The following is a 16,525-nucleotide window of genomic DNA, read 5'->3' on the forward strand; positions in this document are numbered from 1 at the left end:
CAAACCATAGTATATTGATGTATTATCTTTGTAGAGCTGCGAGAGTTATTGATGAGTGCACATTTATGCACTCATTCTTAGTCAATTATTAAATGGATTAGTATTTATTTTTGTATAGATTTGATGTATTTTCTCTAAGTGTGTAGGTTTATGCTGAAAAGATATTTTGTGATGGACAGAGATCTTTGAGCCCTTTTTGACAATGATTTTATCATTTTCTCGAAGACCTTATAGAACCCAAAATGATAGAGCTCGATCCTATCTTTCCAAAACATGTTAAATCATCTCATTTGGAGTCCAAACGCAAAAGTTATGCATGATTTACTGAACAAGGTCGAAGCAGAAAAAATTAGTGTTGTGTGCTATAGCGCAGAGGGTCTGTGATATAGTGCCCGGCTGGAAAAAAATTGTTTTTTAACGAAAAAAAAAAAGATAATTTCAGCACGGGTTCGGGATTTTTTCTCTTAGATGCTATAGCGCGGGGTATAAGCGCTATAGAGCAACACTTATCATTTTTTAAACAAAAAAAAAAGCCTAATTCTAAGAGGATTGATCTATCTTTGTTGGCCTATATAAAGAAGCATGTAAATCATATTGAGGAACGACTAGAGAGAGAGAAACAAGCAACTTTGAGATTAGAAAATATATTGAAGAGTAAGAGAGAAGAGACTTCAAGCAATCATTATCAACAGGGCCGGCCCTGAAATGTAGTGGGCTATAGGGTAAAAATTATTTTTTGGGCCCTTATTTAGAAAAAAAAATGGTATTTTTCAAAATCAGTAAAAAAATTGTATAATTTTAAAAGGGAAATTTTTTTTTTTTGGGCCCCTGGACTAGGTGGGCCCTAGGCACAGGCCTAGCCCGCCTATGCCCAGGGCCGGCCCTGATTATCAACTATCATTATTAGAGTTCTTTTCTTCTTCTTCTTCTTTATTCTTTTACTTAGTTATTTAATTATGAATATGATTATTGTGGTTATTATGTTTGTGATTATGAACTAAACACTCATTCTAAAGTGTTGATGGAATTATGTTAGATTATGAATTTAAGTTTTTAGAGTATTCCCATATTTTTTCTTATTATTTGTTTATGTAATTTTGTGCTAATTATAATCTTCTTAATGCTTGATCACCATCAATTAGTATAGAAATTTTAGGCTTTACACTTGAGAGAAGTGATTTAAAATCGGATTTAGAATGGCATGACATAGGAAAAGTGTGAGATTGAGAGATTCCACTATTTCTATGAGTTTCATTGAAACGGAATCATATTGTTTTATGAGTGCTTATTTAATTAATATTGAATAGAGATATCATGTTAGTTAATTTAAGTTAAATCTATCATCGCTTGAGAGAGGTTAATAGGTTACTTTAAGACTTTTGAAACTACAAATTATAGAATAAATTGAGATAATCATTAAATTTAGATTCATAGTTTGAAATATAGAGAAATCAATGCTCTAAGTTTTTACTTTATGATAAAAAAATCGTTGTTTTTCTATTTATCTTATTATTTTTTCTTAATTATAATTTAATTTGTGTTATCTAATTAAAGTATAAAATTAAAAAGTATAATAATTAGTAAAATTTAATAATCAATCCTTGTGGGTTCGACAACCTTGTTATAACAACACTGTACGCTAGTAGTAAAAAAAATAGTGTTTCAATTATGTTGAGGAAAAAATATTCATGATTATGTATAAGTGATGATGAGAAAACCATTGAGAAGTTGTAATTCATGACTATCAGACAACGACCTAATATTTTCATTATAATAAAAAATGGACAAGGTACATTCTGGATGTGTGATAATTGACCCTTAAGTTGCAAGAGTCGAGCCTTGGATTGACTAGAAAATCGTTGCTCGAGAGCTCACCAAACATCATACGAGGTGCAATAGGTAGTAACTGAGGCAAGGACTTCTTCAACTTCAAACTTGGATTTGAGCCAAGAAAGGAAAGGTTGATCTTTGCATTTCCATTGCGCATAAGCAGGGCCAGAATCACCACAGACCAATTTCTTTGGAGGGGAAACATTACTGAAGAGGATTGTGTCTAGGTCATGCCCAATGATTGTGAGAACAACCTGGGATTTCTAGGCAAGAAAATTAACTCGATCAAGTTTTATTGTGAGGGAGAAAATTGGAGAAAATATTCTATGATTGAGTGGAGGTCGCCGCCGAAGCTGCAATAGTAGTGGTCTCTAGAGCAATAGTCACATTAGATGTCGAAGAAGTCATTGACTTTAGATAGTCTCTAATACCATGAAAAGTTTTATAGAAGAACTTCTTGAGTGAATCTCTGAAGAAATATCTAAGGAAAAGCTTAATCCCAAAATGAGAGATTAAGTACGCTTTTATACAGTTGCAACTAATGAATGAATGTTTACATAAGGTGCTTAACAGAAAATAAAACATAACTAATAAACAAATCTTGTTTTAAATAGTAAACAAGATTGCTATTGGATACACCAGAATTTTAACATAGTTATCACCTTTTAATTTGTTCTTTCACAAACCCTCCTTTATTTACTTCGCTTTTTATTTTGTAAATAATAAATTAAATCGTAGTTTTTGTGGGATGGACTTATACTATACCACCATACTAAAGTAATTGGTTTAGTTTAATATTAAAAAATGCTAAATTTATTACGTTATATGACAATCAGGGACTGATATTTTGCACTGGGATAATCACGCAGCACAACATATTGCAACATTTGACTGCCACTTAGTCAAGAGAGAAGATTAAAGCTGGAATATCTACCCAAGATCAAATATCTACCAAACAAGTTTAAACTGCTGAAATACAAGATGGGACTACAAAGTATCTATTTAGAAGTAGAGTAGTTAAAGAGTAGTTTGATTAATATGTTACGACAGTGTAACAGGTTTTCGCTACCCAATTTGTTAAATGCTGTTATTAGATTTCTTTGTATATAAAGCTGGTGTAAATCTTTAACTTCACCAATAATGAAATACATGGTATCATTTTCAATCAGGCCTTTTGTAATACAGTACATGCTTTATTAACAAATGAAACGCCTGTGTAAACTGGTGCCCCTTCATTTGTTATTAGTTAAATAATTCATACATTATTCTGGTTTATGAAATTCTGTAAAAAAAAAAATCTATCCTATATTTCTTTGAAGAATTTGAATGAGAACCTACGCTGTTTTACAAGGGGATAATTACACAGAATCATAAATGAGATTTTTACAAATAACAATGACAAACAAATGATAAGAATGAATGAGATGGTATTAGTGTTACATGCTCATGGCTCTTGAGGGAAGTTCAGAATCTGTATCTTGCAAATCGCCGTCACCCCCCTCTACCTTTTCCTGCAAATATCCACAGCCAGAAGTTGAAAGTTACCAGTCTTCGATGTAAATACCATTTAAAGTCTACTAAAGGTTAACAACAAAAGAACCCCAGGAACAAATTTGGACAATTAGATGCATGTGCATTATTCCCACCATTTCTTTTATTAAAAATCATACCACTGAATTCTTCAACTTGTTTTCTGCTAGGTATCTTTCTAATGCGCCTTCACCACAAAGAATCTTCCCTCCACATCCAGGAGTATCCACTGACCCTACAGACTCTTCATCGACTACTACAGCATCTATCCTTTCATTTCCTGTCTTGACATCAGGAATCTGACATACCAGTAATGTAATTACGTCAAGAATACAGTTCAATTAGATGTATTTTATTTTTGTTTCTCCAAAGTAAAATCCATGCTGGAGCCAAACTGTATTTGCAAGATATACCTCGTACATCGCCTCAGTCAGAGTACTTTCGAGTATCGCTCTCAGACCCCTGGCACCTGTATTCTTAGACATTGCCTTATTTGCAATCATTCTCATTGCTTTCTCAGTAAAGTGTAGCTTTACCTATAATGTATAAAAAAAATCCATTATAATTAAAATAAGCACTTGAATCCATGTGTGGGTGTAACAATATATGTGTCCAGGTGAACGAGAGCACAATTCAGTTTAAATGCTTACATTGTTCATGCTAAAAAGTTTCTTGTACTGCTTACCAAGAGCATTTTTAGGCTCCATGAGGACCTGCAGGATATGAAAAAATATTCAATAAATGCTTCCAAATGTGAATTCTTAAGCTTCTATTTCTCAACAAAAAAAAAAAGAAAGAAAAATAAATAAATAAAAGCAATAACAAACGGAGAAGATGTATGTCCTATAATCATGAAAATCAAATTTGGGGATTTCATGAAAGAATTTATTGGACCACATCCAATGTTTTCAGACTTGTTTAGATCCGATCAAATTATACATTGAATGTTGAATTTTAACAACCAATCCAATCCAATTAATTTCAATCACCCGAAACGAATTTTAGATTGAATCGATTCTATCCATTGGTTCAAGTTTATCAAATGTTTTCGATCTAGTATTTTTTGCATAGAATCAAATCTATTCAATGTTTTTGATCCAGTATCTATTGGATATCTAACTGGATATTCAAAAATTACATCCAATTCGATCATAATTAGATATTAAGTTTTTAGTGGTTGGTTATAATTGGATTGGATCGATTTATGTATACCCCAACTACAACTATACCAGAAAGAGACGAAAAGGAAAAACAATCCAAATATCCTGGGATTTTTCTCATAGCCTTGTGGGTGAATACCAAGTAGACAATTGTTGTTCATCCACTCTCGGAAAAAAAAAATTAAAAGAGCAGATATAGAATGGAGACAAATTAATGAAATACCTGAACAAGTTGATCCTCAGTCAAAGCTGATAAACTAACTAATATTGGAAAACGTCCAATAAACTCCGGTATGAGACCATATGCAATAAGGTCAGAACTTTCAACCTGAAAGGTAAAATTAACATGTATTAGTTGCTACTCTCATTTTTTAGAATTTTGATTTCTTTTTGTTGTTTGTAGATATTCATCATTGATAAACCAAAAATTTTCTTCAATTTCTAACTTTCTTCACCTCCTTTCTTTTGTGACTTTTGTATATTAAATGCACAATGAAATGGAAGAATATAAGGCCCCATTTGTCTGTTACTGCAGGAACACATTCTTACCGATTCAAGTAAAGTTGACGTGATTGCGGCACTAGTTACACTGGTACCTCTCATGTTAGCACGGACAGGAGCACCAAACCCAATAGAGGAATCCTGCCTTCTGCTTTGTTTACACTATCTTATGTTACAATTAAGGTGGAAAACATAAACATAAAATAGAACCTGGAAAAAATTACTGAAAATTTTTCAAGGAGTGTTACCTTTCTGAAATTGTTTTGTCAAGATCAACAAAGGCCCCACCACATACAAAAAGAATATCTTTCGTATCTATCTGCAGATCATTACACATTTACAATATAATTTTACAAACAACGGTTCCTAGACTTTCAGTGACAATCACATGCACAGAGAATTTTAAGGCCAGAGAGGAAAAACAGTAAAGAAAGCTGAAATAAAAGCACTAAAAATCAAATGCTTGAGGAATGTCTGCAAATTCTCAAACTCGTGAGGGGGAGGTTGGAGTAATTCACTTTAATAACTTCTTAAAAATATCAAATAAAACCATTCTCAGTTTCATATATTGTTTATTGTAAAGAAGAGTAAGACAATTAATGGATAACAGTTGGCAGAAAAGGCATACCTGTATGTTATCACCCCTAGGATGCTTTCTTGCCCCCTTCTCAGGAACATTAACTATCTAGACAGGAAGAAGATAATCTCATGGTAAGATACCAGCAGAATGACGAGAATACCATAATAATACATATATTTTTTTTAAAATGACCATGTGATAGCAAAAATAAATGCCACAACTTAAAAATACAAAATTCCAGTATAAAAATAAAAGGCGCAACAATATTCCACTTATGGGAATACAGCAATATTAAATGACCTTCTATACTCTTTATTATTCAGTCCCTTTCATCTTTAGGTGCACACTCAACATCATCATATCACAAGTATCTCATTAACCTCCATCATGTGTGCAGTGAAAACATTTTGCTGGCAGTTTAGGCTTTTAACGAAACATAACAATGACTTTTTGGAGCCACAAACTGGAAAGTCAAGTTATCTGCCGAAAAGCTAAAACAGTTTTGTGTGCTCAAGCTTCTATTTCTTAACTCCCAGACATGCTTGCCCTTTAAATTCAATAGAAAATTGCTTATTATGCTGGCATGACTTCCTAAAGATGACATATAAACAGCATTGACATACTTCAGATTAAACTTGGCTCTAACACACTGGAGGGAGCACCCTCCAACCTCAAGAAATATCAAAATAACTGTACTTTGAACTCTTTTACAACGAAAACGAAATGCCATATCTAACCAAAATATGTTTCTACTTCTGGACTGAGACATACACACCTATTTAAGAGATATACTCACCAAGTAATTTAATATTAAAATCTTTATTTAGCACAGATAATATAATACCATGTTTACATCTTCTATGTCTATTGCTTTTCTTTATTTCATTTTTTGCTTTTTATGGGTTTGAAGGGAGAGTTCATCTGGTAAGAATTGAATTTCAAATGTTCTTAGTGATATATAATTAGCATTGGAATAATTCTTTATGAAAATAAAAAGAGCACTCAATGCAATGTAACACAGTAGCTCACAGTTCCTTCAAGCATTTTCAGTAACGCCTGCTGAACACCTTCACCGGAAACATCTCTGCTTATATTTAAGCTTTCAGCCTGAAAAAATGACAGCAACATACTTAAAATACTTCAGCTACGCAATACTTAACAAAAAACATAAGAAAAAACAACGAACCTTCTTGGTTATCTTGTCAACTTCATCGATGTAAATCATCCCTTGCTGTGCTGCTTGAACATTAAATTCTGCTGCCTGTTAGTGAAAAAAGTATTTTCAGTTCACAAATGAACCAAAAGTAGTGACATACTCTAGTCCAAGATTATAAAGAAAAAATGAAAGAAAATATATTATATCAACTATGAAACAACTGACTTACCGCAAGTAATTTATACAAAATTGATTCAACGTCTTCTCCAACATAACCAGCCTAATAAAAACATATTCCAACCAAGAAGAGTCAAAAGCTATGAAGTAAAATTTAAGTATATTAAAACAGTCAAATTCAGCATGAGACTGACCTGTGTTAATGTTGTTGCATCAGCAATGACAAAAGGCACATTCACAAACCGAGCTAGCGTCTTTGCAAGTAATGTTTTCCCTATAGGAGGATGTGTAAATTAACATGACAGTTGAGAGTCATTATTTTTCTATCGAAAGGCTCTAAATTATTGACGCAAGGCAATGAAGGAAATAATTTTGTGATCACGAATGCAGATATCAAACCTGAGCCAGTTGGACCCATCAGAAGAACGTTGCTCTTTTCTAGCTCCACGTTATCATCATCATCGTCATCATACGTTGTCTTGGGAATTCCAGTTTCTGTTCCTGACCTAGAATAAAATAACAATAATAATAAAACCAATCAACTTAGTTCAATTAATTGAAATAACTAGGGGTGAGCAATTTAATAACAAAATGAGCCAACCCCCTAGTGGACTGGGCTGCCAAATGCAAATTTATTATGTAAAGCTAACCCTTTTTGTAAGGAGGTTTGGTAGATTCTTTTGTAGTGATTATAAACAGCCACAGAAAGCACCTGTAGCATAGATATAAGCCATTCAGAGGAGAAGGAACGAGTCAAATTATGTGAAGCGAAACATGGCTAGAAGGCATGGCATATGATGACATCGATGATAAGTAAGAATAAATGGCAGCATTTAAATTATTTCAGAAAAAGAAAGACCTTTTTGGCCCTTTGTTGGCCAATAACGAACTTATCAAGACCCTTGCAAATCTCCTTTGGCGTGGGTAAATCCTTCCCCAGATTGGAGCCACCCCAGCCTTGTTTGTCTGCGGCACTAGCAGCAGAGCCATTTCCAGCGGGGCCTGAACCTGAACCCGATGCTCGAATCACATTAACGCCAGGTGCGAAGGGCGGGCCTGGTGGAGTGTGTACGGTCAGTCCATTGGAACGAGGAGGAGGAGAAGGAGGCGGTGGTGGTGGCCAATTCTCAGGAGGTTCGGCACCATTACCATATGATCTCAACGTGTTCCAAAACGAGGTTTTAAACTTATTATTGAGAGAGCCCAGCTCGACATCATCATTGGAGCTACTATTTCTAGAGGTACCCTTCTTGTCCTGGTCGTGGACTTTGGTGTTAGTTAGCCTTCCAATCTCGACGAAGGTGCCTTGGAGAGGGGCAGTACGGTTGGGACGGAAGTAGTATGCGGTTTTGCAATTGGGGCAGAGATTAACTGCCTGTAAATCGGACGAGGGGGCATCCGACGAAGGGGGAGAAGGCATGAGATTGGGGAAGCGGACACTGGAAGAGAAGAGAAGGTCCATGCGGTTGAAGGAACAACGAGGGCAATTTGCCTCGGCTCTGATCTTGCGAGTGCGGGTATCGTGGGAACCGCCATGGTCCCACTTGTAGCGCTCTTGGACTCCGACGAGGGACTCACGGCGTCGATGGGTGGTTATGTGGAGGTGGTTGAGGTGAGTGGAGATGGGTGAGACCTGAGTGAAGCGATGATGAACCGTAACTATTTGGTAGAGCTGCTTCTTCCATCTTAGGATTCCAGACATTTAGTTTTGATGGAGCTTGATATCAACCTTATCAGAACCAGGACCAGGACCAGATGAGATTTGCTTTGATTGGGATCTGTTATGTTGCTGAAGAAAGAGAGGATGCTGACGATGATGATATAATGTTTTTTTTTTTTTTTTTTTTTTTTTTGACATCAGAGGAGGGGGAATTGGGAAAGTGTGAAACTGTTATTCCTACGACCAATTTTTTTTTTTTTTTTTTTTTTTTTGTGAAATGTGATGATTAGGAGTATTTATTGGATCACATCTAATATTTTTAGGTTTATTTATCTGATCTAGATGTTAGATTTTAGAATAAATACTAGGAGTGTTCATCAAACTGCTCAAACCGCTTAAACTATCCGCACCACCCTATCCTGCAAAAAAAAAAATGCGGTTTGAAATTCTTTGCGTCCAGTTGGGGCTTGAATTTTTCATAAACCGCGTGGTACAGTGCAGTTTGCGGTTTTAAATTGTTAATATACGGTTCAAACTGCACCGCACATTATAAAAATACAATTTTTTATATTTATTTAGGTCTAATATGTGAATGTCCAACCCAAAATTATAGGGATTTGGACAACTTGCCATATCTCTGCAATCTGATCCCCAAGATATAGGGTGTTATCCTAATTTTTGCACTCTGACGTGACATCACACGATGGTGACACGTGGAATCAACTTCGAGTATTTGCTCGGAGAGTATAGCCCGAACAGGATGCCTCGCTGGCATACTTGAAGTAAACAGATCAGCGATCCGCGTAGAGGAATCAACACTTAGCAAATTCAGCTTTCGCATTATGAGTCATCAACAAAATCCCAATAACTCGGGGATCAGATTACAAGGATATGGCATACACACAATCCCACGATTAGTGTATTCTGCGTCAATCCCACGATCTTTGTACTCAGCATTAATCCCACGATCTTTTCAGTTTATATCCATTGTAACGAGAAGGGAAACACTTCCTCTCCAAGTTTACAGCCTTATAAATAGTGATACACGTTCACTCGGCAAAGGGTCGCAAACAGTTTAATGGAGACCTTACCCTAAATATATTATCTAAGAATTCTTATTTAGAGATACTGTTGTAAGAGCTATAAGAAAAGGAATCTTTCTCCTTGTTCTTGAGTCAATACAAATAACGAGGATTAGGCTATTATCGAACTGCTCGGGGCTGAACCTCTATAAAATTCTTGTGTCTTTATATTTGTTTTACTATATATCGATTGCTATAAATCAGTTATCGCTTACTAAATAAGACTCATTGTTGTTGGCTAAAAGCGAGCTCAACATTTTGGTGCTTTCATTGAGAGAAGGATCAAGAATAGCTCTTCAACAAATAAGATGGTGGTGCAGACTCGTAGGGGTCAGGGGGATCCAGCCAATCCACAGACGGTGGATCCTGCATCGCAGAACCCAGTTTACGCAAGGGTTCCACCGGTTGTTAATCCTGGACAGCCGACAAACGTGGGTCATGGTGTAACGACTGTTATCGATGAAATTGCGCCTGGTGTGCAAGAGACTGGAATAACAGTTCCGCACCCAACCAGGGCATTCATAACACAGCCGTTCCGCCCAGCACCAACGTTCAAACAACCATTGGAGATGCTACTGAGTTACAAAATCTCAGTGACGCTCTTGGACTCATGCAGGGTCATAACAATACCCTACATCATGATCAGGAAGAACTCCGCGCCGCCGTAAATCTCGCGTTCGAAGAACAAAGGCGTATGTTTGCTGAGTGGAGAGACAGAGAGATGGAGGCATTAAGGGCTCATCATACAGAGATTGAAAATCGTAGTCGGCAAGCTACCGTGCTGATACGAAAAGCCTACCAAACTGTAGGTCAGCAACCTCCGAATGGCATTCCCCTAGGTGAGACGGACGAAGATCCAACGATGAATACTTCCAAGACTGCAAATGGTCAGCCGCCCAATCCCCGGTCACGAGTTCCACTTGTGGGCTAAGCGGTAGGCGCACAGACCTTATCTAGTAATTCATCGGGAAAGATCATACCTGATAGTTCCAACCAGATCAATGGTGCCATCCCACCCGTCAACCAAGCAAATAATCGCTGAGGCAGCCAGGCGCTTCTGTATTCGAAAGGTTGGGGACAACTCATGACCTAAGGAATGATTTGAATATAAGGAGATGAGTAGACGATCAAAATGTCACGACGATCGTTCAGCCCGGAGCCTGTGCTCAAATTCGTGCTCAAAAAGATGCAGACGTGATTCAAATTGACCAGAATGCCGAGCAAGTTAGCCCAACCGTGCAAGCACAGCTACACGAACTGAAAAATATGTTTCACGGCATTGCTGGACAGAGAAACAATGATCTTGAGTTAGACCGAGCATACGGCACACCTTTCTCTCCCGAGATCAATATCCTGGCGCTGCCCCACAAGTTTAAAATGCCAACATGGAAGATGTACACAAGGAGAGAAGATCCTCTCTCCCACCTCAAGTATTTCGAAATGCAAATGGATTCGCAAGGACTATGAGGGGATGTGTGTTGCAGAATTTTTCCTGCTACTCTGTCGGAAGCTGCTCGGCAATGGTATTTCAAGTTGGCCCTTGAAAAGTTTAGTTCATGGAAAGCCTTCTCTTCGAAATTCCATGCACAATTCTCCTCCTCACGCCAACTTCCATTGCATTTAGGAGACTTGGTCGAAGTTAAGCAACAACCAGGCGAGCCTCTCCGGTCATACATCAGCAGATTCATGACGGAGGCGACCAAAGTTTCACGGGTAACTAAAGATGGAAAGTTATCCGCGATACTAGGGGGCATCGAAGTCCTCGGTGAACTTTGGAAGGATATAAGGAAGAACGGACTGGTAGACTCAATGAGTGATTTCTCGACCGTGTCGAAGGCTTCAGCAAGCTCAAAGAAGCCATTCAACGAGCGGAAGGTGAGGAAAAGCCTGGCAAGTCAAAGGCTCCTTTTACTGAAACATCCGCCCAACTTTCCCATTACCCAAATAATTCAAGCTCAAGTGGTAAGCATTCCAACAACAACCATAGGCAAGGGAATGGGAAAAAGGGAAAGTTCGCTAACAAATCCGAACAAGCTCCCCGGGAGAATCAAGCAAAGTACACTGCATTCACTATCTTGACTGAAGACGCAGAAAGTATTTACATGGCAACTCAGTCGCTGGCCCCATATAAGAAGCCCGGGCGCATGAAGAAAGATGCCAGCAAGAGGGACATGACAAAGTTTTGTCGGTTCCACGGAGACTATGGCCATGACACTAATGAATGCTACAACCTGAAGCGGGAGATTAAATTCCTAATAAGGAAAAACAAGTCACACTTGCAGAAGTATGTCAAGACCGATCAGGGTTAGAGGAATGACAATAACCAAGAGTTATTACCTCCACCGGTAGATGGGCATCTGCAAGTCATCATCGGAGGCCCGCATATTGCTGCAGATTCGGGCAAAGCTCGGGAGAGGTATGCCCGAACAGCGCAGCAAGAACAAGAAGAAGTTATCCTGGCCGTGGAAGAAAGGAGGCCCAAAGTTCCACAAGCAAGAGAACCGACCATAACCTTCAACGATGAAGACGTTGTCAAAATTAAATTTCTGCACAACGACCCGTTGGTCGTGGAAGTCCAGATAGCCAACAAAATGGTGGCCAGAACCATGATAGATAATGGAGCCTCTTCCAATATCTTGTTCAAAACTACTTATGAGAGGATGGGACTCCAACTCAAGGATCTAACCCCATGCCTCCAACCTGTCTATGGTTTCTCCGATCAAGGAGTTGCACCTCTAGGACAAATTCGTCTACCCCTCACTATTGGACAAGCTCCGACGAGCATGACTATCATGGCACAGTTCCTGATATTAGATGTTCCTTTAGCTTTTAACGTAATGTTCGGCCGACCGGCCTTGTATGACTTAAAAGTTGTCAATCAATATTCCACTCATGCCTGAAGTTTCTAACAAAGAATGGGGTAGGGTGTCTGAGAGGAAACCAACAGTCTGCTCGGGAATGTTATAACCTTGCAGTGGCCAAGGCTAATAAGGAAGTATCCTCCAGCCAGAGCACAGACAAGGGGAAATGCATTCCCAAGTAGGGAATTTCCCAAGGCGGGGATGAAGATGTGGATCCTCGACTTGGGGACCCAAGCAGCAATGTTGGACCTGTGGAAAAGTTAGAAGAGATCGAGATCGATCCAGATATCCTGACCAAAAAGCTAAAGATCGGAAAGTGTTTGTTGCTCGAAGTAAAATCAGAATTGATAAAATTTCTAAGAGCAAACCTAGACGTTTTTTCCTGGTCACATGCGGATATGGTTGGGATTGATCTTCTATTATTTTGCACGTGCTGAATATTGATCCCAATTTTCGGCCAGTCCAACAAAAACGAAGGTTACTGGACAAAGAACGAGAAGTAGCCCTGAAGGAAGAAGTAGAAAAGCTGGGCAACAACAATTTTATAATTGAAGCTTTCTACCCAGCTTGGGTCGCAAATCCAATATTGGTGCCCAAGCCGAACAAGAAATGGCGAGTCTGTAATGACTTCACAGACCTCAACAAAGCATGCCCTAAAGCTGTTTTCCACTACCAAGGATCGATCAGCTCGTAGATGCAACAGCAGGGTATGAAATATTAAGCTTCATGGATGCTTACTCACACTACAATCAAATCAAAATGCATCCACCAGACCAAGAACATACAAGTTTCCGAACAGATTTGGGTCTATATTGCTACAAAGTAATTCCGTTTGATCTAAAAAACGCTGGAGCGACTTACCAAAGATTGGTAAACAAAATGTTTAAAGACCATATCGGACGAAATATGGAAGTGTACGTGGATGATATGCTCGTCAAATCCAGAAAAGTTGGGGGGCACATAGACGACCTGGACGAATGCTTCAAAGTCCTTAGAAAATACAATATGAAACTAAATCCCTCAAAGTGTTCCTTTGGAGTCAGCTCGGGAAAGTTTCTAGGCTTCATCGTCAATGCCCGAGGAATTGAAGCTAATCCGGAGAAGATTCAAGCCCTCCTGGATATGAACTCGCCAACAAAAAGAGAAGAAGTGCAAAGCTTGATTGGTCGGATCGCCGCGCTCAGCAGATTTGTTTCAAAATCTAAAGATAAGTGTGTCCCATTCTTCAACATCCTGCGAGGTAACAAGCAGTTTGAGTGAATGGAGGAATGTGAAAAAGCTTTCCAAGAGCTAAAAGCAAAACTCGCAAAACCTCCCATACTCTCAAAACCTCTAGACGGAGAAGAACTTGGAATATACTTAGCTGTCATGGAACATGCCGTAAGCGCTGTGCTAATCAGAGAGGAGAACAGCATACAACACCCAGTCTATTACATCAGTAAAAGACTTATTGAGGCCGAGGGCCGGTATCCATTAATAGAAAATCTTGCATACTGCCTTATTCTAGCAACAAGAAAGTTAAAGCCTTATTTCCAAGCTCATCCTGTTCGGGTATACACCGACCAGCCATTACGCCAAATATTGCAAAAGCTAGATGCTTCTGGACGGCTACTCAAGTGGGCGGTAGAGTTGGGCCAGTATGAAATCACTTTCCAACCCCGAACAACAATCAAAGGCCAAGCTTTAGAAGACTTTGTGGTAGAATGCACGAGCAAGAAAGAAAGCATACTAGAAAGCAACCCCGAGCCGGTACAAACACCTCAGCCAAGTAACAGTGAAGATAAGCTGACCTGGAAAATACATGTAGATGGGTCAGCTACAGATCAATTATCTAGTGCAGGAATTGCCCTTGTCACACTTGAGGGGCAACACCTGGACGCTGCAGTCAAGTTTGGATTCAAAGCATCTAACAACGAAGCCGAGTATGAAGCTCTAATTACTGGGCTAAAGCTAGCCCGGGAGATGAAAGCCGAACACATTGAAATCTGCAATGATTCGCAGCTGGTGGTGAATCATGTATCTGGAGAATACGAAGCTCGGGGAGAAAATATGATAGCGTATCTGAGAAAAAGACATGATCTGCTCACACAATTGAAAAGCTACGGTCTCAGACAAATTCCAAGGGAAGAAAATACAACTGCAGACGTGTTAGCTCGATTGGCAAGCAACAATGTAAGTGATAAGGCGGCCTTGATTCCTATTCAGTTCCTCGAATAGCCTAGCATCACTGGCACAGAAGAAATCGAAATGATCGATACTTCCCCAAACTCGATGACACCAATAGCAGCCTACCTCAACTCTGGGAAAGTCCCAGATAATCGAAATGAAGCTCGAAAAATGAGAAGGAAAGTTGCATAGTATATCATAGTAGAGGGAATTATGTACAGAAGAGGATTGTCGATACCATTGCTCGGATGTGTTACTCAAGAAGAAGCTGCACGACTCCTATCTGAAGTGCACGACGGGTTCTATGGAAATCATGTCGCCGGGCAAAGCTTATCTAAGAAAATTCTAAGGCAAGGTTACTTCTGGCCAACGATGATTGAAGATTCAAAAGCCTATGTTAAGAAGTGCGACAAATGCCAGAGATTTTCAAAGATACCTAGAGCTCCACCTAATGAGTTGACTCAAATGCAAAGCCCGTGGCCCTTGGCCATTTGGGGAATTGACCTGATCGGACAATTACCCAAGGGCAAAGGAGGAGTGCAGTATGCAATGGTAGCGGTTGATTACTTCACCAAGTGGATAGAAGCCGAACCACTCGCAACCATTACATCAAAGAAAGTTCAAGACTTTATTGTGAAGAACATAATCTGCCGGTTCGAACTGCCGTACAAGATAGTTTCAGATAATGGTAAGCAGTTCGAAAGCCAATCCTTTACTGACTTTTGTGCGAACCATGGTATCATCAAAAGTTTCTCCGCAGTGGCACATCCTCAAGCAAATGGTCAAGTTGAAGCAGTCAACAAAACCTTGAAGGATACACTGAAGAAAAAACTTGAAGATGCCAAAGGAAATTGGCTAGAAGAGCTTCCTGAAGTTCTATGGTCATATCGGACAACTGAGAAAATGACAAACAGACATACACCATTCGCAATGGCATACGGATATGAAGTTATGCTGCCTGTAGAACTCGAGCCACCTTCCCACAGAAGATTGATGTAAAATCAAGATACCAATCATGTACTCCTAGCAAAATCACTTGATGAAATCGAATAAAGACGAGCCACTGCAAACTTAAAGTCGATGGCCCATCAACAAAAAGTAGCTCGATATTTCAACAAACAAGTGAAGGCTCAGAAATTCTTCGTGGGAGATATGGTCCTGAGAAGGGTATTCCTAAACACCAAAGACAGTACGGCAGGTGTACTTGGACCCAACTGGGAAGGACCATATCAAGTGGTCGAATTTCTCGACTCCAGAGCATACAAATTAGGTAAGTATGACGAAAAAATGCAACTCATTCTAGTACCACGGTATTGGAATGGGGAACATTTAAGAAAATACTACCAATAAAGTACCAGGTCGGATGACCACATTAAGTACTGAATGAACATTTATTTTTAAGTGAATGGCCTGCTAGGCAGACTACGCTCAAAGGTTTCGATAAAAGAAACAAAGTACTCAGGTCAGGTGACCATTTTAAAGTACAGTTTCTTATTTGTGCAATTTGTTTTATTTCATGTTAGGTTAAAAGATCAGATTGGATCAAATAGCTCTGATGTAAGTTACTACAGTAACAAATACACTTTTCGATCAATAAATGAATAAAGATAGTTATTTCAAAATTCAAATTGAGTCGAAATAATCAGCATGTTTCTAATTTACCATCCAGTGCATACAAAAGGTTTGGTCAAACCCAAGACACCGAACAAGATACTTGTAAAAGACAAGTGACCAAGAGTCATACGTCTGCTCGGTCACTTGGGGGGCACCTATACCTGTACAAAGCATTTGGTAAAAATAAAACAATCACAATTGTACGATG

At 38.7% G+C, this 16,525-nt stretch overlaps 1 protein-coding gene across 1 annotated transcript; it reads right to left on the minus strand.

The window, feature by feature from the left end:
* Positions 1 to 3,040: 3,040 nt before the first annotated feature.
* Positions 3,041 to 8,850, minus strand: LOC115702210 (CLP protease regulatory subunit CLPX3, mitochondrial). The gene is made up of 15 exons (XM_030629659.2): positions 7,794 to 8,850; positions 7,585 to 7,646; positions 7,334 to 7,440; positions 7,129 to 7,208; positions 6,987 to 7,037; positions 6,788 to 6,862; positions 6,631 to 6,708; positions 5,650 to 5,706; positions 5,270 to 5,340; positions 5,070 to 5,169; positions 4,744 to 4,848; positions 4,011 to 4,073; positions 3,774 to 3,896; positions 3,501 to 3,659; positions 3,041 to 3,341 (listed from the first exon to the last, which is right to left on the minus strand). The coding sequence occupies exons 1-15, from the start codon at positions 8,634 to 8,636 to the stop codon at positions 3,267 to 3,269; spliced, it is 2,049 nt and encodes a 682-aa protein (XP_030485519.2). The 5' UTR covers positions 8,637 to 8,850; the 3' UTR covers positions 3,041 to 3,266.
* Between the last annotated feature and the right edge of the window lie 7,675 nt (positions 8,851 to 16,525).

This window comes from Cannabis sativa, chromosome 5 (genome assembly GCF_029168945.1).
Source record: "Cannabis sativa cultivar Pink pepper isolate KNU-18-1 chromosome 5, ASM2916894v1, whole genome shotgun sequence".
NCBI lineage: Eukaryota > Viridiplantae > Streptophyta > Magnoliopsida > Rosales > Cannabaceae > Cannabis > Cannabis sativa.

Coding starts and splice junctions, on each gene's coding strand:
- LOC115702210 (XM_030629659.2), bottom strand. CDS start 8,636: ATGTCTGGAATCCTAAGATGGAAGAAGCAGCTCTACCAAATAGTTACG. Junction 6,863..6,986: donor TTTTGTATAAATTACTTGCG/GTAAGTCAGTTG, acceptor TTTCACTAACAG/GCAGCAGAATTTAATGTTCA. Junction 5,170..5,269: donor GACAAAACAATTTCAGAAAG/GTAACACTCCTT, acceptor TAAACAAAGCAG/AAGGCAGGATTCCTCTATTG.